The following is an 18,970-nucleotide window of genomic DNA, read 5'->3' as shown; positions in this document are numbered from 1 at the left end:
ACTCAATCCAAACTTCAACGGTAGCGGAAGTGACGTCAGTGATGACGACGGTGTTACTAAACAAGCACCTTGTGTGACAACAAGCTACATGTAACTTGAGTTGAACACTAAAGTTGTTCATGGTTTGTTCGTTTGCATTTCATATCACAGTTTGATGTAATTAAATTATACACATCAAGCGACTACATTATATGGAACTAATAAATGTGTATATCTTAACTAATTAATGTCAATTAAAAACGCAACTAAAAAGAGTTGCATTCAAGTCAATGATCATTAGTCCGCAGTCTTATTAATGTGCCGACACGACGTTTGTTTGTCGACTTTAAAAAATTGGAAAGGGCCTCAAATAAGATCAACACATTTTTGAAAATTCAAAGTATATTTAATAAGACAAAAACGAAATCAATATGGACAAATCATAGCAACTTACGAAATTATTTAGATAAGAGAGAGAGAGATTGATAAGGCCTAGTACATGTACATGTACAGTAAATGAAATACAGTAGTTAGTTTGATATATTTCAATTTAGCCTAAATATCGATTTGACGAAAAGACAATGTAAAACAATGAGCCAAAAAAAACGATAAATGAAAATACATAAATAAAACCAGTGTATATATATAATTTCAAGCATTATTGTTCATATATAGTAATTACAGGTGCCCGGGTTCTATGTAATATAGAAAAAAATCATAACCCCCCTCCCTCCCCTATATTTTTGTACAAAATATAGTACAGTATGGGGGAGCTATATTTACTCTATATTACATAGAACCCTGGTAAATAGTTAGGAGTGTGTTGGGTTTTTTTCTATACCTGTGACGATATCTAGTACTTGCTGGAAAGCATTGCTCTCTGATAAAGAGTTAATATGAAACAATCACAAGTGTATGTTTGTATAATAGAGATAAAATGTACCGCGTATATGCAATGCACTTATATATACATGTATACTGTACCTGTGTTTCATTGATAACGAGAAAAGAAAGCTGAAACAAAACAATCATGAATAAAATACATTGATGTGAAAATATGAAATACAATACCGGTTCCCTTTACTCATTCTAAGGATTCCCTAATGTGCTCGGCTGCGTTGATGGAACCTTCATCAGAATAAAACGCCCAACACAGAACGAAGCTGACTTCCTGAATAGAAAAGGGTATCATTCCCTTAACGTACAGGTAAAATTACGAAAATAAATATTTCTTCGATACACGAAATGTATGTCTCATAACAGGTCAAGAGAGACAACTCCTACAGGGAGGTGAACTTTTTACCGGTAGATTTTTGACTGTCCAAATAGTCATTAATGCCTTGACAAAGTTAGTTGCATACGTAATGTGCACAGTCTTTCAAATAATAAATATCTTACTTGTGTTGATCTTGAAAAGTTTATGGAAAGTATTATTACTGATACAGTTTTTTTATATGCAGGAAAACTTTGATTAAATAGATCTTCTGTACATAATAAGCTATTAAATTTGTGATTAATATTAAATCGTGCTTTTTTTTTTTTTTTTTTTAAATTATGGTAATTCACTATATTTCACTTTCTTTTGATGTGAAATTTCACTTTTCATATGAAATGAATTATAAACCATATTGTAAGATGTTAATGTAGTTTCTATACAATGCTGAAATTCATCGTTTTTCTATATAAATAAGAAGTATAAACTAATGCACATATAATAAATATGAAATACACTGTTACATGTAATGTGTATTCATGCAACAGGCAATCTGTGATGCCCACATGAGGATAACAAGCTTCAATGCATCCTGGCCAGGCAGTGTCCATGACTCCAGGATTTGGAATTCCTCTGCATTGAAAGACCAATTTGAAAATGGTAATGAGTCAATTATATTCTTAGACAGTTGATTCGAAGACGTTCACGAATTATTTCATACGTTACAATATGGAGATTTGATATCTCTACATAGATAAAGATTGATAATGAAAACAAGATGTTTATGTAGGCTAATTATTTAAGTTTTGTTGTTTCAAATAATTGAAAAGTGGGGATTTTTTTTAACACACTATTGTTGAAAGTCTAAATAGTCGTCTTTTAATTACATAACAGGAGTACATGATGGTTTGTTGCTGGGAGACTCTGGGTACGCATGCAGAAGGTATATGATGACACCATACCTTCATCCAGCTGACCGGTCACAGGAACGGTTCAACAGCAGCCTGTGTAGGACCAGAGTTCGAGTAGAACAAACCTTCGGAGTATTGAAGGCCAGATTTCCTTGCCTGAGATTCGGTCTCAGAATGGCACCTGAGTGTGCAGTGACTGTGACATCAGCATGTATTATATTGCACAATATAGGTATTTTAAGGTCGGACATCTTGGATGTGGAGATTGATAACAACAATCAACTCCATATCCAAGATCAGGGAGTACTTGCTCAGCCAGATGGAAAACATGTAAGAAATCATATTGCCAGACAATACTTTTAAAATAAGTCAACTCTGTTTGATATGCCTATGTATCACTTTTTAGGTATACTTAAACATAACTAAGTTGATAAAAAGTGTGTAAACTGTTGAGTTGTAGATTGTTGTATTTTGCCAAAATTTACAAACAACACAACAATCTGTAATTATATATAAGTCAACAGATATACCTAAGGTTAAGCCCCATGCATAGCAATCTCATTAAAATTAGACTTGAAATTCTGCTCCCACTATGCTGTTCTACGTTACGTTCCAATACAAGATCTAACAACTTCCCATACATGGTCACCTCAGACCATGTAAGAACTTGTATTAGAGCGTAAGGTAGAGTATCGTAGTGGAGCGGATTTACAAGTCTAATTTTAATAAGACTGCATGCAAAGACACTTTGTATCAACTTATTTGTGTTCAAGTATACTTCAGAAGTAATATATTGAAACTGTCGCTTGTTTTAACAAGATATAATTCAATTTTGCTTGTTACGAGCATTTTCATTGGCTTAAAAATTTACTTTATCAGCCCATAAAGGAAACAAATGGCGTCACCGTTTGTAACGTTGCTTCTGATTGGCTGAGATGACGGCGTAATAATTTTATAGACAAAAGAGTCCCAAAATGAATTTTAAATGTTGAAGAGATTATCTTTAGTAAATTGAATTATAAGGATTAATTTGAATAGATTTTTTATGTTATGGAGATATAACACAAAAATCTGAGTGTACTCTCATCATAATTAATTTTTCTTTGTTTTCATACCAAATCTGGCTTTCTGATTGGCCAATATTTTTTTTGCATACCACTATGAAAAAAAAAATCCGAGAATGGCGCGAAACCCCGACGTTATCGTGACGTCACAATAGAGACATTGACGTTGCGTATTAATTAGGAAAAAAGAATCCCTTGAAAAACCACTGTAATGTTACATTTAAACATACTTCAATTTATCAAATAGAGTATAAAATTAATTATAAGTATTGATGTCACTATTTTTTAATTTTATCGGGGTATGAAAAAAAAAATTGTTTGCAAACTTTCGTGAGAATCCGCTACGCGGATTCACACAGTTTGCAAACAATTTTTTTTTTCATACCCCGATAAAATTAAGAAATAGTGACATCAATGCTTAAATAAACCGCTTCGCGGTTTATTTAGAGTACACTCAGATTTTTGTGTTATATCTCCATAACATAAAAAATCTATTCAAGTTAATCCTTAAATAAAAGTTAAATACATGTACATTTAAAATTGAAATTCGTGCTGTAACTTCAAGGTCCAGTAGGCAAATTTTAAGTCAAGCACTTGCTTTTCTTTTTCCAACTTTTCACTTTCAGTTTTGATTCTTTTTCTGTCCTCTTTTATTTTCTCTATTTCTTCTTGAAGCCTCTGGTTGTCAAGAAGGAGGTTTTTTTCTGTCAGGACAGATGTGGTTTTCTGTTTTTCTGAAGTACAAATGTTCAAACACACATTTATGTTTAAACAATAAAAAGAACCTCTATCACAAGGTGAAATCAATAACAAAAGCATGCAAATTATGTGCAGAGTTAGATCTCTAATATTTCTAAAAGCACAGCTCAGTCATTGGATTTCTGGGATTTTGTTACATGATCATAAGATAGATGTTGTTTTAAAAATACCATTAAACTAATTTATTTTTGAGATGGCTTCATTTTATGTTTACATGTTCAATAACTTTCACAGCAATTTATGTTCTTGATTTAAACTCATTTGAATATTGAATGACAGATCAAAATACTTACTACTTCTGGATTCATCACAATGTGATGTTGACAAACGTTTTCCTGAAAAAAATAGAGAAACAACTTCATTACCTCTTACCAGTATAGCAAAAAATATTTAGTACAAAATAAGAAATCAAATAACTTACTAGACTTACCAAAACTAATTTCTCAGACTCCTTGTTTTTCCACTGGTTGAGGAACTTTGAAAGATGATTTGTTTTTAAAAGAGTTGGGGGAGTTATCAAAATTAAATACTGGTAACATGTATTCATGTATACAAAAAGAGAATTTTATAACAAATTGTATTGTGTTCTAGTTAATTGATTATCTGAGTGTGTTGATAAAACACTGCAACTGTAAATACTTACCACTAATGGGCTCATCAGTAACGGTAACGGTAGTACTACATGTAGCAACGTTAGGGGCATCTGAACATGATGGGACATCTGAACATGATACAGTGACTGAAAAAAAGTTAAAAGTATTACATAGGGGTTCCAATTGTTCCTCAAGCCACGGAAACTTATTAGGTCACCTGATTCCTATTAACAATTTTTCCACGACTTACCCCCAGGAGCCCGAGAGGTGGGGCCAAAATTGGTCAAAATGGCTAAAATAAGAAAAAAAAAAACTCTTCATAGATTTTTTTGTGTGTCTTTGTTTCATTCTGTATCCGAACTCAGGTGACCACTAAGGCCCATGGGCCTCTTGTTTTAACATTGAAAGCACAAAGTGAGAATAAAACCGTTACAGCAGTTCAACGCTTTCACAGTTCAGATCCTTTATTTACTTACATGTAGTATTTCCTGATCCATTTGTTGATGGAAGTGCAGCTGGAAAAAAAATGAGATCGAAGTAATATAATCTGTTGACTAACAAAACTGTCAATTTTGGACATATTTTTTGTACAAAATAAGATCAAATATGTTGTATTGAGGTCAAAAGAATTTAATATGCTTGATTACTTCAACATTTAGATAAAAAATCATGACTTTTGTATGTTTGCTTCAATACTTCAGTTGGTTAGTTGGTTATCGTGTGTATTTTATGATAAGATAAGCTGCTGTTTTAATTGAGATTACTTTTACCACAAATAAGCTTTACCTTGAATTTCATTCAAACTGTCAGCACTGCAAACTCCTCTCTCTGGGCAGATTGGCAACACTGCTGTTTTATAACATGAAACATCAAACAATGGTGATAAGTATGAACTACCTACAGTTATTAAGTTTTATCCCCTTAGAAATCTAAATAAAGATTGATTTACTTCAGGTATCAAGTCAGATTCTGTTTTTTTTGGCTATTGAACCCTGTTCATGCATATGTGTGTAAATGTAAATTGGAGTAGATGTGTTGTTCATCAAAAGATTGTGTATGTTACTTGTACATGTATATTCACTATTTTTACAATTTAAGCTTAAAATAATTCATATATTACACAAGTTAAACTATCCCTTTCTTTATCTGAATTATGCATTTATTATCTGGCCATAATAAGGGAAAGATTACAGTCAAATAACTCATATTAAATATTTGTACACACGATTCTGTGAATCTAAAAAATAATTCTCACTAGCCTTTATTACCTATTCCTGTATTATACAAATATTTGTCTTGTTGAAACACATCTTTTGGGCTCTGTCATAGCAAATATCTGAGAACTAAATAAATGAAAGATAAATCCAGAACTATTACATTGTGTTGAATCATTAATATATATATACATGTATGTATATATATTACAATATTATACCCCCACCCTAATAAGTGGACTTACCATCTGTATCTATCCCACTAGGGATACCCATCATTCCAGGCCTTGAGCCTGTGGCAGCTAGAATAATCTCTTCAGCAGCAGAAGGGCTTTCTGGTGGTGGTCCGCCTCCCGTCCCAGGGTGTCTGGCACTATCCAATTTGGCCTTGGCTAATTATATTGAATGAAACTATTAATGACATACAATATTACAAAAGTATCAATTTTGTATTTCACCTTCCATGAGTTTTAATGACCTTTCTGTTTAAATCAAAAGGCTTTATATAGTGTGTTCTTTCTTCAAAAGTTCAAAGTACTGACACCATTTGCAAGAAATACTGCAAGTTTTATTTAAGAAAACAAAGTCACACACTTTTATTTTTAGTTGATAGTAGTTGTTCTATTACTTAAAAAAATAATACTGAAGGACCAAACAGTTTTATATTAAAGAACTATTTATGTTTACTTGAAATAGATATATCTTAATAAACCTTCAAGTGTGTCAATACAATCAGCAGAGTTGTAGAGTAATTTACATTGGATATTTATAAATTTAGCTTAGTTAAAAATTACCTCTTTGTTTGGTATTGAAATACTTTTTCTTTACGTCTTTAGTCTCTCTTCTACAGTTCTGAAATTGCCTAAATTCAATAATTGAAGAGCATTATTTATTATGTTCAGTCTGCAGGTCAATACAAATTATGTCATACATTTATCACAAAACTAACCCTTTCAGCCCTATCATGTGACACAAATGTAAATCTGAGTCTGATTTTACCACTCTTACATGGAAACAAAATTGAAGGTTTTTTTTTATCCATATTTCTGTAGCGGGATTGGACTGGGTCGATCATCGGTGACCAGGTACATGTAGCTCAGTCGGTAGAGCACTCGGCTAGTATTCTGAGGGTCCCTGGTTTGAATCCTAGCTGGTCTGGCCGCTACATTTTCTCCTCTCCTGTTACATTTCCATAAATACTAGTCACGTTACCACTACATGTAGCTTCATTTGTATACTATGCTGACTGGACAGCAGGGGCAATATATATTTATTGCTTATCTTAACAGAACATATTCTGTTGCAAATAAAAAAGCTATTTACTACTGTAACATTTCATCTATCACTATCAAAAGTCTTTAAGTTAATGTTGAGCCCTGTTATGAAATTAAAATTATTTCAATAAATTGATATATCACAGCCATTAGGCCCCATACAGTTGTACAGGATCCGGAGCCTGACGTTCTGCAAATAAACATACAAAATTAGCCGTATATAAGCCTAAATTTCAATAATGTATAGGGGTATTTTTATATACTTATCCTGTGTATGTATTGTATGTAGATTCTAGTAATATAAGCTTTCTGTGGTTGAAAATTTAAAATTATTATGTATCCAAATACATTGTAGATCTACTTTTGTCCGATCTCTGTACATAAGTAGACCTACATTATCACATTACAAAATACACCTAGATATATTGGTGGTACAATGTAGCCCTAGTTAAAAGTTTGTGTCAGGCCATGCAGAAACAGAAAGTTGAACACCGATCGCGAGGCGACGTTTGGGCCTAGTCAGCTTAGGCTTAAAACACGTAAATTGTAAACAATACTGTAAGTGCAGTGGGATAGATTATAAAAATAATAGGCATGGGCCAGCAATTAAACTTATCGTAATGGTCAGCTTGATCCGGTAGATGACAAAAGAGCTGCTTCGTCTGTAAATGATGTCTATTCAATAACAAATCCTATATTCTAAAAATAGATACGAAACGTGATTGGGTGACGCGCGTAACACTAAAAAGCGGCACAGCTGAGAAGCGTAAACGGACAAACAACGCCAGGCCTCAACTACGGGCAGATACTGTAAAATCAGTGTTTTTCGCTATGCGGAATTGTGTAAGCTTATGACTATCAACTTAATACCCTTTTCATAATGGTATATGTACGCCTTCTGAAAATGATTTTATTATTTCATGTGTGTTTTCATGATACTTACGAATTTAGGACCTGGGTGATGTTGTCCCATGTTTCTTTCCTCTTAGCAGTTAATTTTGTTATGCCAGGCCCAGACATTGATCCAAACAGTACATTTTCGTTAGAATGTACTGCTTGGATCAAGGCTGCCTCCTCCTCCGCAGTCCACACAGTCTTTTTCTTTCTTTCCTGGCCACCTTGACTGTTGTGGTCAGCCATATTTTGTCGTCTGCTTATTTACAGGTGCGCGGATTGGCGCGTAATTTAAAAATCGGACCCCAAACATTAGAGAGTTCTCTTAGTTACCGTTCTCCACTGAGAACGTTCTCAGAAAGTTTCGTGAATAGGAGTTTTGAGTACGTTCTCACCGGAGCACAGTTTTGAGCATGAGTATAAAAGTTGAGTATGAGCATAAGAACGGTTTCATGAATACGGGCCCAGGTTTTTACCTGGTAATTGTCTGCCAATTTACGTGATTTAAGCCTAAGCTGACTAGGCCCAAAACGTCGCCTCGATGTTCAACTTTCTGTTTCTGCATGGCCTGACACAAACTTTTAACTAGGGCTACATTGTACCACCAATATATCTAGGTGTATTTTGTAATGTGATAATGTAGGTCTACTTATGTACAGAGATCGGACAAAAGTAGATCTACAATGTATTTGGATACATAATAATTTTAAATTTTCAACCACAGAAAGCTTATATTACTAGAATCTACATACAATACATACACAGGAAAAGCTTTCAAACAAACAATACTGGGCAAGATAAATAGTATATCAAATAAAGATTCTAAACAATTGTGGCAAGTGCTTAAAACTCTTAAGCCAAAAAGCAATGATAACTGTGAAGACCCCCCTAATTGGCAAGAGTTTATTGCACATTTCAAAAACTTGGGGAATCAAAACTTGTACCCAGATACTAAATTTAAGAGGGATATTGAATTGCAACTTGACCAACTAAAAACCCAGTTGCAACATAATGATATCACAGATAGGCCCATTACAATAAAAGAAATAAAAGAAGTAATTAAGCTTTTAAAGAATAATAAATCGGTGGGTCCTGATTCTATTAGTAACGAAATAATCAAATATTCCATAAATATCATGATGCCTCTTTTAGCAAAATATTTTAATGCTATTTTTAGTAGTGGCTGTTATCCAGAGTTTTGGAACAAATCCTTCTTAATTCCTATTTTCAAATCTGGTGATGCAGGTCTACCAACGAATTACAGAGGCATCTCTCTCCAAAGTTGTTTGGCAAAGTTATTCAATTCCATTTTAAACAAAAGGCTTACCATGTTTATGCAAAATATTATATGCCCAAATCAATTTGGGTTTCAAAAAAATAGTAGAACTACTGATGCCTTGTTCGTACTAAAAACATTGTTAACTAAATACTCACAGTCTAAGAGAAAAATCTACGCATGTTTTGTGGACTTCAATAAAGCCTTTGATAGTGTATGGAGAAATGGATTATTATTTAAGCTTGCACAGCATGGTGTCGGAAAAAATATTTTCAAAATTGTTAGTGACATGTATGGAAGAACGCAATCCTCAATAAAATTTAAAACATTCACGACAGAATATTTTAACATTATTCGGGGGGTAAAACAAGGAGATAGTTTAAGTCCTACCCTTTTCAACATGTACATCAATGATTTACCAGTCATTCTAAATAATAATCCACTACAATTAGGGGATTTAGCAGTAGGTAGTTTGTCATTTGCGGATGATTTATTGATTTTATCAGAAACTCCCGAGGGACTGCAGCAATCATTAATTGAATTGGAAAACTACTGTGAAAAATGGCAGCTTTCAATAAATTCTAAAAAAACAAAAACGATGATTTTCCAAACTAGGCAGAAAAATATAAAAACCAAACATAATGTGAAACCGTTTATGTTTAAAAATCAGGAAATTGAACAAGTCTCTGAGTATAAATATTTAGGTACAACTTTATGTAACAACGGTAAATTCATGCTAGCTGCTAAGGAACTTAGTGTAAAAAGTAGAAAAGTTCTGTTTTCAATTAAGCAATATTTAAATAAAATAGCTGATATGCCCATATGGCTCTGGAAAAAGTTGTATAATTCTTTAGTCAGACCAATCTTAACATATAATTCTGAAATATGGTATGCTGACTTTTACAGTAAAATTGCAAATGCAAGTAAAAGAGCGCATGTGAATAATTCAACATTTGACAAATTTTCAATAATAGATAAAACGCCATTTGAACAAATAAATTTAAAATTTTGCAAAATGGCCCTTGGGGTTGGAAAATATGCAGTAAATGCTGCTTCCAGGGCTGAATTAGGACAATATACACTAGACTGTTTCATTAATACTCAAGCATTGTGTTATTTGGCTAGAATATCACAAGATGACATTAATAATCTTGTAAAAGAGGCTTTGAAGGTCAGTCAAAATATTCATGAAAGTGGATCATATTCGTGGTATTCATACGTATCAAGTATTATCAACGAAAATAACATCACATTTGACATTAAAAGGGGAAAATTCAGTAGGAAGGCACAGGCCAGATTAAAACGGTCGTTAAAAAGATTCATACATGGCAGATTTGACATTATTTTCTCAAGCAAAATGCAGCTTTTAGATTGTAGTAATAAGCTATTTCTATATAGTAAACTTAAACAAAACTATAAAGAGGAATATTATCTCTCTTTGCAAAATTTTGAATATCGAAAATTGTTGACAAAACTTCGGATCAGCAATCACAACCTAGAAATTGAAGCTGGTAGGACAAAAAAGATACCTCGCCAGCACCGGTTATGCAAATTTTGCAATATTGTAGAGGATGAAGCTCACTTCATCCTCCAGTGTACAGTAAATTCTACTGAAAGAAAAAGTTTCCTATCTAAATACAACATTAATTCTATGTTCACAGACTATGAAAATTTAATAAAGTTATTGTCATCTAATGAACCACAACTTCTGCAGGATTTGGGCCTCTTCATTAAAAAGTCGTTTGAACTGAGGAAAGCGGGCTTGCTGAATGCATAAGTTGTTCTTGTTTTATTGTTATTGTGTTATACATGTAATGTTATCTTTGTAATTTGCTATCGATCCTTGTTTTTGGATGTAAAAATGCAAATAAATGAATTGAATTAAATTATAAAAATACCCCTATACATTATTGAAATTTAGGCTTATATACGGCTAATTTTGTATTTTTATTTGCAGAACGTCAGGCTCCGTATCCTGTACAACTGTATGGGGCCTAATGGCTGTGATATATCAATTTATTGAAATAATTTTAATTTCATAACAGGGCTCAACATTAACTTAAAGACTTTTGATAGTGATAGATGAAATGTTACAGTAGTAAATAGCTTTTTTATTTGCAACAGAATATGTTCTGTTAAGATAAGCAATAAATATATATTGCCCCTGCTGTCCAGTCAGCATAGTATACAAATGAAGCTACATGTAGTGGTAACGTGACTAGTATTTATGGAAATGTAACAGGAGAGGAGAAAATGTAGCGGCCAGACCAGCTAGGATTCAAACCAGGGACCCTCAGAATACTAGCCGAGTGCTCTACCGACTGAGCTACATGTACCTGGTCACCGATGATCGACCCAGTCCAATCCCGCTACAGAAATATGGATAAAAAAAAACCTTCAATTTTGTTTCCATGTAAGAGTGGTAAAATCAGACTCAGATTTACATTTGTGTCACATGATAGGGCTGAAAGGGTTAGTTTTGTGATAAATGTATGACATAATTTGTATTGACCTGCAGACTGAACATAATAAATAATGCTCTTCAATTATTGAATTTAGGCAATTCCAGAACTGTAGAAGAGAGACTAAAGACGTAAAGAAAAAGTATTTCAATACCAAACAAAGAGGTAATTTTTAACTAAGCTAAATTTATAAATATCCAATGTAAATTACTCTACAACTCTGCTGATTGTATTGACACACTTGAAGGTTTATTAAGATATATCTATTTCAAGTAAACATAAATAGTTCTTTAATATAAAACTGTTTGGTCCTTCAGTATTATTTTTTTAAGTAATAGAACAACTACTATCAACTAAAAATAAAAGTGTGTGACTTTGTTTTCTTAAATAAAACTTGCAGTATTTCTTGCAAATGGTGTCAGTACTTTGAACTTTTGAAGAAAGAACACACTATATAAAGCCTTTTGATTTAAACAGAAAGGTCATTAAAACTCATGGAAGGTGAAATACAAAATTGATACTTTTGTAATATTGTATGTCATTAATAGTTTCATTCAATATAATTAGCCAAGGCCAAATTGGATAGTGCCAGACACCCTGGGACGGGAGGCGGACCACCACCAGAAAGCCCTTCTGCTGCTGAAGAGATTATTCTAGCTGCCACAGGCTCAAGGCCTGGAATGATGGGTATCCCTAGTGGGATAGATACAGATGGTAAGTCCACTTATTAGGGTGGGGGTATAATATTGTAATATATATACATACATGTATATATATATTAATGATTCAACACAATGTAATAGTTCTGGATTTATCTTTCATTTATTTAGTTCTCAGATATTTGCTATGACAGAGCCCAAAAGATGTGTTTCAACAAGACAAATATTTGTATAATACAGGAATAGGTAATAAAGGCTAGTGAGAATTATTTTTTAGATTCACAGAATCGTGTGTACAAATATTTAATATGAGTTATTTGACTGTAATCTTTCCCTTATTATGGCCAGATAATAAATGCATAATTCAGATAAAGAAAGGGATAGTTTAACTTGTGTAATATATGAATTATTTTAGGCTTAAATTGTAAAAATAGTGAATATACATGTACAAGTAACATACACAATCTTTTGATGAACAACACATCTACTCCAATTTACATTTACACACATATGCATGAACAGGGTTCAATAGCCAAAAAAACAGAATCTGACTTGATACCTGAAGTAAATCAATCTTTATTTAGATTTCTAAGGGGATAAAACTTAATAACTGTAGGTAGTTCATACTTATCACCATTGTTTGATGTTTCATGTTATAAAACAGCAGTGTTGCCAATCTGCCCAGAGAGAGGAGTTTGCAGTGCTGACAGTTTGAATGAAATTCAAGGTAAAGCTTATTTGTGGTAAAAGTAATCTCAATTAAAACAGCAGCTTATCTTATCATAAAATACACACGATAACCAACTAACCAACTGAAGTATTGAAGCAAACATACAAAAGTCATGATTTTTTATCTAAATGTTGAAGTAATCAAGCATATTAAATTCTTATGACCTCAATACAACATATTTGATCTTATTTTGTACAAAAAATATGTCCAAAATTGACAGTTTTGTTAGTCAACAGATTATATTACTTCGATCTCATTTTTTTCCAGCTGCACTTCCATCAACAAATGGATCAGGAAATACTACATGTAAGTAAATAAAGGATCTGAACTGTGAAAGCGTTGAACTGCTGTAACGGTTTTATTCTCACTTTGTGCTTTCAATGTTAAAACAAGAGGCCCATGGGCCTTAGTGGTCACCTGAGTTCGGATACAGAATGAAACAAAGACACAAAAAAAATCTATGAAGAGTTTTTTTTTTCTTATTTTAGCCATTTTGACCAATTTTGGCCCCACCTCTCGGGCTCCTGGGGGTAAGTCGTGGAAAAATTGTTAATAGGAATCAGGTGACCTAATAAGTTTCCGTGGCTTGAGAAACAATTGGAACCCCTATGTAATACTTTTAACTTTTTTTCAGTCACTGTATCATGTTCAGATGTCCCATCATGTTCAGATGCCCCTAACGTTGCTACATGTAGTACTACCGTTACCGTTACTGATGAGCCCATTAGTGGTAAGTATTTACAGTTGCAGTGTTTTATCAACACACTCAGATAATCAATTAACTAGAACACAATACAATTTGTTATAAAATTCTCTTTTTGTATACATGAATACATGTTACCAGTATTTAATTTTGATAACTCCCCCAACTCTTTTAAAAACAAATCATCTTTCAAAGTTCCTCAACCAGTGGAAAAACAAGGAGTCTGAGAAATTAGTTTTGGTAAGTCTAGTAAGTTATTTGATTTCTTATTTTGTACTAAATATTTTTTGCTATACTGGTAAGAGGTAATGAAGTTGTTTCTCTATTTTTTTCAGGAAAACGTTTGTCAACATCACATTGTGATGAATCCAGAAGTAGTAAGTATTTTGATCTGTCATTCAATATTCAAATGAGTTTAAATCAAGAACATAAATTGCTGTGAAAGTTATTGAACATGTAAACATAAAATGAAGCCATCTCAAAAATAAGTTAGTTAATGGTATTTTTAAAACAACATCTATCTTATGATCATGTAACAAAATCCCAGAGAAATCCAATGACTGAGCTGTGCTTTTAGAAATATTAGAGATCTAACTCTGCACATAATTTGCATGCTTTTGTTATTGATTTCACCTTGTGATAGAGGTTCTTTTTATTGTTTAAACATAAATGTGTGTTTGAACATTTGTACTTCAGAAAAACAGAAAACCACATCTGTCCTGACAGAAAAAAACCTCCTTCTTGACAACCAGAGGCTTCAAGAAGAAATAGAGAAAATAAAAGAGGACAGAAAAAGAATCAAAACTGAAAGTGAAAAGTTGGAAAAAGAAAAGCAAGTGCTTGACTTAAAATTTGCCTACTGGACCTTGAAGTTACAGCACGAATTTCAATTTTAAATGTACATGTATTTAACTTTTATTTAAGGATTAACTTGAATAGATTTTTTATGTTATGGAGATATAACACAAAAATCTGAGTGTACTCTAAATAAACCGCGAAGCGGTTTATTTAAGCATTGATGTCACTATTTCTTAATTTTATCGGGGTATGAAAAAAAAAATTGTTTGCAAACTGTGTGAATCCGCGTAGCGGATTCTCACGAAAGTTTGCAAACAATTTTTTTTTTCATACCCCGATAAAATTAAAAAATAGTGACATCAATACTTATAATTAATTTTATACTCTATTTGATAAATTGAAGTATGTTTAAATGTAACATTACAGTGGTTTTTCAAGGGATTCTTTTTTCCGAATTAATACGCAACGTCAATGTCTCTATTGTGACGTCACGATAACGTCGGGGTTTCGCGCCATTCTCGGATTTTTTTTTTCATAGTGGTATGCAAAAAAAATATTGGCCAATCAGAAAGCCAGATTTGGTATGAAAACAAAGAAAAATTAATTATGATGAGAGTACACTCAGATTTTTGTGTTATATCTCCATAACATAAAAAATCTATTCAAATTAATCCTTATAATTCAATTTACTAAAGATAATCTCTTCAACATTTAAAATTCATTTTGGGACTCTTTTGTCTATAAAATTATTACGCCGTCATCTCAGCCAATCAGAAGCGACGTTACAAACGGTGACGCCATTTGTTTCCTTTATGGGCTGATAAAGTAAATTTTTAAGCCAATGAAAATGCTCGTAACAAGCAAAATTGAATTATATCTTGTTAAAACAAGCGACAGTTTCAATATATTACTTCTAAAGTATACTTGAACACAAATAAGTTGATACAAAGTGTCTTTGCATGCAGTCTTATTAAAATTAGACTTGTAAATCCGCTCCACTACGATACTCTACCTTACGCTCTAATACAAGTTCTTACATGGTCTGAGGTGACCATGTATGGGAAGTTGTTAGATCTTGTATTGGAACGTAACGTAGAACAGCATAGTGGGAGCAGAATTTCAAGTCTAATTTTAATGAGATTGCTATGCATGGGGCTTAACCTTAGGTATATCTGTTGACTTATATATAATTACAGATTGTTGTGTTGTTTGTAAATTTTGGCAAAATACAACAATCTACAACTCAACAGTTACACACTTTTTATCAACTTAGTTATGTTTAAGTACACCTAAAAAGTGATACATAGGCATATCAAACAGAGTTGACTTATTTTAAAAGTATTGTCTGGCAATATGATTTCTTACATGTTTTCCATCTGGCTGAGCAAGTACTCCCTGATCTTGGATATGGAGTTGATTGTTGTTATCAATCTCCACATCCAAGATGTCCGACCTTAAAATACCTATATTGTGCAATATAATACATGCTGATGTCACAGTCACTGCACACTCAGGTGCCATTCTGAGACCGAATCTCAGGCAAGGAAATCTGGCCTTCAATACTCCGAAGGTTTGTTCTACTCGAACTCTGGTCCTACACAGGCTGCTGTTGAACCGTTCCTGTGACCGGTCAGCTGGATGAAGGTATGGTGTCATCATATACCTTCTGCATGCGTACCCAGAGTCTCCCAGCAACAAACCATCATGTACTCCTGTTATGTAATTAAAAGATGACTATTTAGACTTTCAACAATAGTGTGTTAAAAAAAAAATCCCCACTTTTCAATTATTTGAAACAACAAAACTTAAATAATTAGCCTACATAAACATCTTGTTTTCATTATCAATCTTTATCTATGTAGAGATATCAAATCTCCATATTGTAACGTATGAAATAATTCGTGAACGTCTTCGAATCAACTGTCTAAGAATATAATTGACTCATTACCATTTTCAAATTGGTCTTTCAATGCAGAGGAATTCCAAATCCTGGAGTCATGGACACTGCCTGGCCAGGATGCATTGAAGCTTGTTATCCTCATGTGGGCATCACAGATTGCCTGTTGCATGAATACACATTACATGTAACAGTGTATTTCATATTTATTATATGTGCATTAGTTTATACTTCTTATATAGAAGTATATATAGAAAAACGATGAATTTCAGCATTGTATAGAAACTACATTAACATCTTACAATATGGTTTATAATTCATTTCATATGAAAAGTGAAATTTCACATCAAAAGAAAGTGAAATATAGTGAATTACCATAATTTAAAAAAAAAAAAAAGCACGATTTAATATTAATCACAAATTTAATAGCTTATTATGTACAGAAGATCTATTTAATCAAAGTTTTCCTGCATATAAAAAAACTGTATCAGTAATAATACTTTCCATAAACTTTTCAAGATCAACACAGGTAAGATATTTATTATTTGAAAGACTGTGCACATTACGTATGCAACTAACTTTGTCAAGGCATTAATGACTATTTGGACAGTCAAAAATCTACCGGTAAAAAGTTCACCTCCCTGTAGGAGTTGTCTCTCTTGACCTGTTATGAGACATACATTTCGTGTATCGAAGAAATATTTATTTTCGTAATTTTACCTGTACGTTAAGGGAATGATACCCTTTTCTATTCAGGAAGTCAGCTTCGTTCTGTGTTGGGCGTTTTATTCTGATGAAGGTTCCATCAACGCAGCCGAGCACATTAGGGAATCCTTAGAATGAGTAAAGGGAACCGGTATTGTATTTCATATTTTCACATCAATGTATTTTATTCATGATTGTTTTGTTTCAGCTTTCTTTTCTCGTTATCAATGAAACACAGGTACAGTATACATGTATATATAAGTGCATTGCATATACGCGGTACATTTTATCTCTATTATACAAACATACACTTGTGATTGTTTCATATTAACTCTTTATCAGAGAGCAATGCTTTCCAGCAAGTACTAGATATCGTCACAGGTATAGAAAAAAAACCCCAACACACTCCTAACTATTTACCAGGGTTCTATGTAATATAGAGTAAATATAGCTCCCCCATACTGTACTATATTTTGTACAAAAATATAGGGGAGGGAGGGGGGTTATGATTTTTTTCTATATTACATAGAACCCGGGCACCTGTAATTACTATATATGAACAATAATGCTTGAAATTATATATACACTGGTTTATTTATGTATTTTCATTTATCGTTTTTTTGGCTCATTGTTTTACATTGTCTTTTCGTCAAATCGATATTTAGGCTAAATTGAAATATATCAAACTAACTACTGTATTTCATTTACTGTACATGTACATGTACTAGGCCTTATCAATCTCTCTCTCTCTTATCTAAATAATTTCGTAAGTTGCTATGATTTGTCCATATTGATTTCGTTTTTGTCTTATTAAATATACTTTGAATTTTCAAAAATGTGTTGATCTTATTTGAGGCCCTTTCCAATTTTTTTAAAGTCGACAAACAAACGTCGTGTCGGCACATTAATAAGACTGCGGACTAATGATCATTGACTTGAATGCAACTCTTTTTAGTTGCGTTTTTAATTGACATTAATTAGTTATGATATACACATTTATTAGTTCCATATACTGTAGTCGCTTGATGTGTATAATTTAATTACATCAAACTGTGATATGAAATGCAAACGAACAAACCATGAACAACTTTAGTGTTCAACTCAAGTTACATGTAGCTTGTTGTCACACAAGGTGCTTGTTTAGTAACACCGTCGTCATCACTGACGTCACTTCCGCTACCGTTGAAGTTTGGATTGAGTGTTGTTTTGAAGGACGGCGTGTGTAACTGCTGTTATTTCAATATATGTGAGCTTTTTTGTTTTGAAAACAATATTTTTTCATGCACGATCTTACCTGCTATTGACCCAAACTCTTGTTTGACTGTTGTTGCCGCCCTGCCAGTCGGAAATTTGATGAAATCTTTCACAAGACTGGTCAAAGCTCTTGTGACACGCCGCACAATCCTGCTAATGGTGGGCTGGGAAATCCTGTTCAAAGAATCGCCAATCAACTGCTGGAACGCGCCTGTTGCTAAAAATCTTAATGTTACTAGCACCTGCAATAGAGGCGGAAGCGCGAGGCTGCGTTTCGTACGATGTGTTACAACATTTTCTATTAGACCTACAATAAAAATGATCGTTCTTGGTCTAAACCTAAACCGACGGAACACTTCGTCCTCGTTTAAAGTTTCTAAGGGGTTTGTCCTGTCCACGAATACCCTTGGTCTTGGAAGAACACGTTCTCTTAATTCACGTTGCACAAATCTACCTCCTGCCATCTTGCGAACTTATTGTGATCTTGAGCATGGGTAGAACTATACTCAAGGAAAGTTGAGAACGTGCTCAAGATTCTGAGCATAGAATTTTTCATGAATACGACCTGAGCATGAGTACGAAAAC

General features: G+C 33.1%; 4 protein-coding genes across 6 annotated transcripts; 2 read left to right on the top strand and 2 right to left on the bottom strand.

Annotated features, from left to right (window-relative positions):
- The first annotated feature begins 626 nt into the window (after positions 1-626).
- On the top strand, positions 627-2,868 carry LOC138308035 (putative nuclease HARBI1). Its single transcript, XM_069248985.1, has 3 exons — positions 627-1,186; positions 1,741-1,852; positions 2,087-2,868. Exons 2-3 carry the CDS (start codon positions 1,759-1,761, stop codon positions 2,464-2,466), a joined length of 474 nt encoding a protein of 157 aa, XP_069105086.1. The 5' UTR covers positions 627-1,186; positions 1,741-1,758; the 3' UTR covers positions 2,467-2,868.
- Positions 2,869-2,919: 51 nt separating this feature from the next.
- On the bottom strand, positions 2,920-8,371 carry LOC138308034 (myb-related transcription factor, partner of profilin-like). 2 transcript variants are annotated; one of them, XM_069248984.1, is made up of 8 exons: positions 7,951-8,371; positions 6,528-6,595; positions 5,979-6,125; positions 5,306-5,365; positions 4,996-5,034; positions 4,570-4,665; positions 4,220-4,261; positions 2,920-3,901 (listed from the first exon to the last, which is right to left on the bottom strand). In XM_069248984.1, the coding sequence occupies exons 1-8, from the start codon at positions 8,145-8,147 to the stop codon at positions 3,702-3,704; spliced, it is 849 nt and encodes a 282-aa protein (XP_069105085.1). In that variant the 5' UTR covers positions 8,148-8,371; the 3' UTR covers positions 2,920-3,701. The 2 variants fall into 2 exon arrangements, with proteins under 2 accessions (XP_069105085.1, XP_069105084.1); XM_069248983.1 differs by having other exon boundaries at positions 5,306-5,368; positions 7,951-8,368.
- A 3,846-nt stretch (positions 8,372-12,217) lies between these two features.
- Positions 12,218-15,409, top strand: LOC138308032 (uncharacterized). 2 transcript variants are annotated; one of them, XM_069248980.1, is made up of 6 exons: positions 12,218-12,353; positions 12,963-13,025; positions 13,296-13,334; positions 13,663-13,758; positions 14,067-14,108; positions 14,428-15,409. In XM_069248980.1, the coding sequence occupies exons 1-6, from the start codon at positions 12,320-12,322 to the stop codon at positions 14,625-14,627; spliced, it is 474 nt and encodes a 157-aa protein (XP_069105081.1). In that variant the 5' UTR covers positions 12,218-12,319; the 3' UTR covers positions 14,628-15,409. The 2 variants fall into 2 exon arrangements, with proteins under 2 accessions (XP_069105081.1, XP_069105082.1); XM_069248981.1 differs by having other exon boundaries at positions 12,224-12,353; positions 12,966-13,025.
- A 452-nt stretch (positions 15,410-15,861) lies between these two features.
- On the bottom strand, positions 15,862-18,968 carry LOC138308030 (putative nuclease HARBI1). Its single transcript, XM_069248977.1, has 4 exons — positions 18,426-18,968; positions 17,147-17,259; positions 16,478-16,589; positions 15,862-16,241 (listed from the first exon to the last, which is right to left on the bottom strand). The coding sequence occupies exons 1-4, from the start codon at positions 18,847-18,849 to the stop codon at positions 15,862-15,864; spliced, it is 1,029 nt and encodes a 342-aa protein (XP_069105078.1). The 5' UTR covers positions 18,850-18,968.
- Positions 18,969-18,970: the final 2 nt, after the last annotated feature.

Source organism: Argopecten irradians, chromosome 14 (genome assembly GCF_041381155.1).
Source record: "Argopecten irradians isolate NY chromosome 14, Ai_NY, whole genome shotgun sequence".
NCBI classification, from domain to species: Eukaryota; Metazoa; Mollusca; class Bivalvia; order Pectinida; family Pectinidae; genus Argopecten; species Argopecten irradians.
This window is presented reverse-complemented; position numbering and strand designations above follow the sequence as displayed.

What these genes read in the sequence shown, in the direction of transcription:
- LOC138308034 (XM_069248983.1), bottom strand. Translation starts at nt 8,147, where the DNA reads ATGGCTGACCACAACAGTCAAGGTGGCCAGGAAAGAAAGAAAAAGACT. An exon ending in TAGTGGGATAGATACAGATG is followed by an intron (nt 5,369 to 5,978) that starts GTAAGTCCACTT and finishes GTTATAAAACAG; the next exon opens with CAGTGTTGCCAATCTGCCCA. An exon ending in TACTGATGAGCCCATTAGTG is followed by an intron (nt 4,262 to 4,569) that starts GTAAGTATTTAC and finishes TATTTTTTTCAG; the next exon opens with GAAAACGTTTGTCAACATCA.
- LOC138308032 (XM_069248980.1), top strand. Translation starts at nt 12,320, where the DNA reads ATGATGGGTATCCCTAGTGGGATAGATACAGATG. An exon ending in TGGATCAGGAAATACTACAT is followed by an intron (nt 13,335 to 13,662) that starts GTAAGTAAATAA and finishes ACTTTTTTTCAG; the next exon opens with TCACTGTATCATGTTCAGAT. An exon ending in TTGTGATGAATCCAGAAGTA is followed by an intron (nt 14,109 to 14,427) that starts GTAAGTATTTTG and finishes TTTGTACTTCAG; the next exon opens with AAAAACAGAAAACCACATCT.
- LOC138308030 (XM_069248977.1), bottom strand. Translation starts at nt 18,849, where the DNA reads ATGGCAGGAGGTAGATTTGTGCAACGTGAATTAAGAGAACGTGTTCTT. An exon ending in AGAGTTTGGGTCAATAGCAG is followed by an intron (nt 17,260 to 18,425) that starts GTAAGATCGTGC and finishes ACTCATTCTAAG; the next exon opens with GATTCCCTAATGTGCTCGGC. An exon ending in ATCATTCCCTTAACGTACAG is followed by an intron (nt 16,590 to 17,146) that starts GTAAAATTACGA and finishes TTCATGCAACAG; the next exon opens with GCAATCTGTGATGCCCACAT.
- LOC138308035 (XM_069248985.1), top strand. Translation starts at nt 1,759, where the DNA reads ATGAGGATAACAAGCTTCAATGCATCCTGGCCAGGCAGTGTCCATGAC. An exon ending in GAAAGACCAATTTGAAAATG is followed by an intron (nt 1,853 to 2,086) that starts GTAATGAGTCAA and finishes ATTACATAACAG; the next exon opens with GAGTACATGATGGTTTGTTG.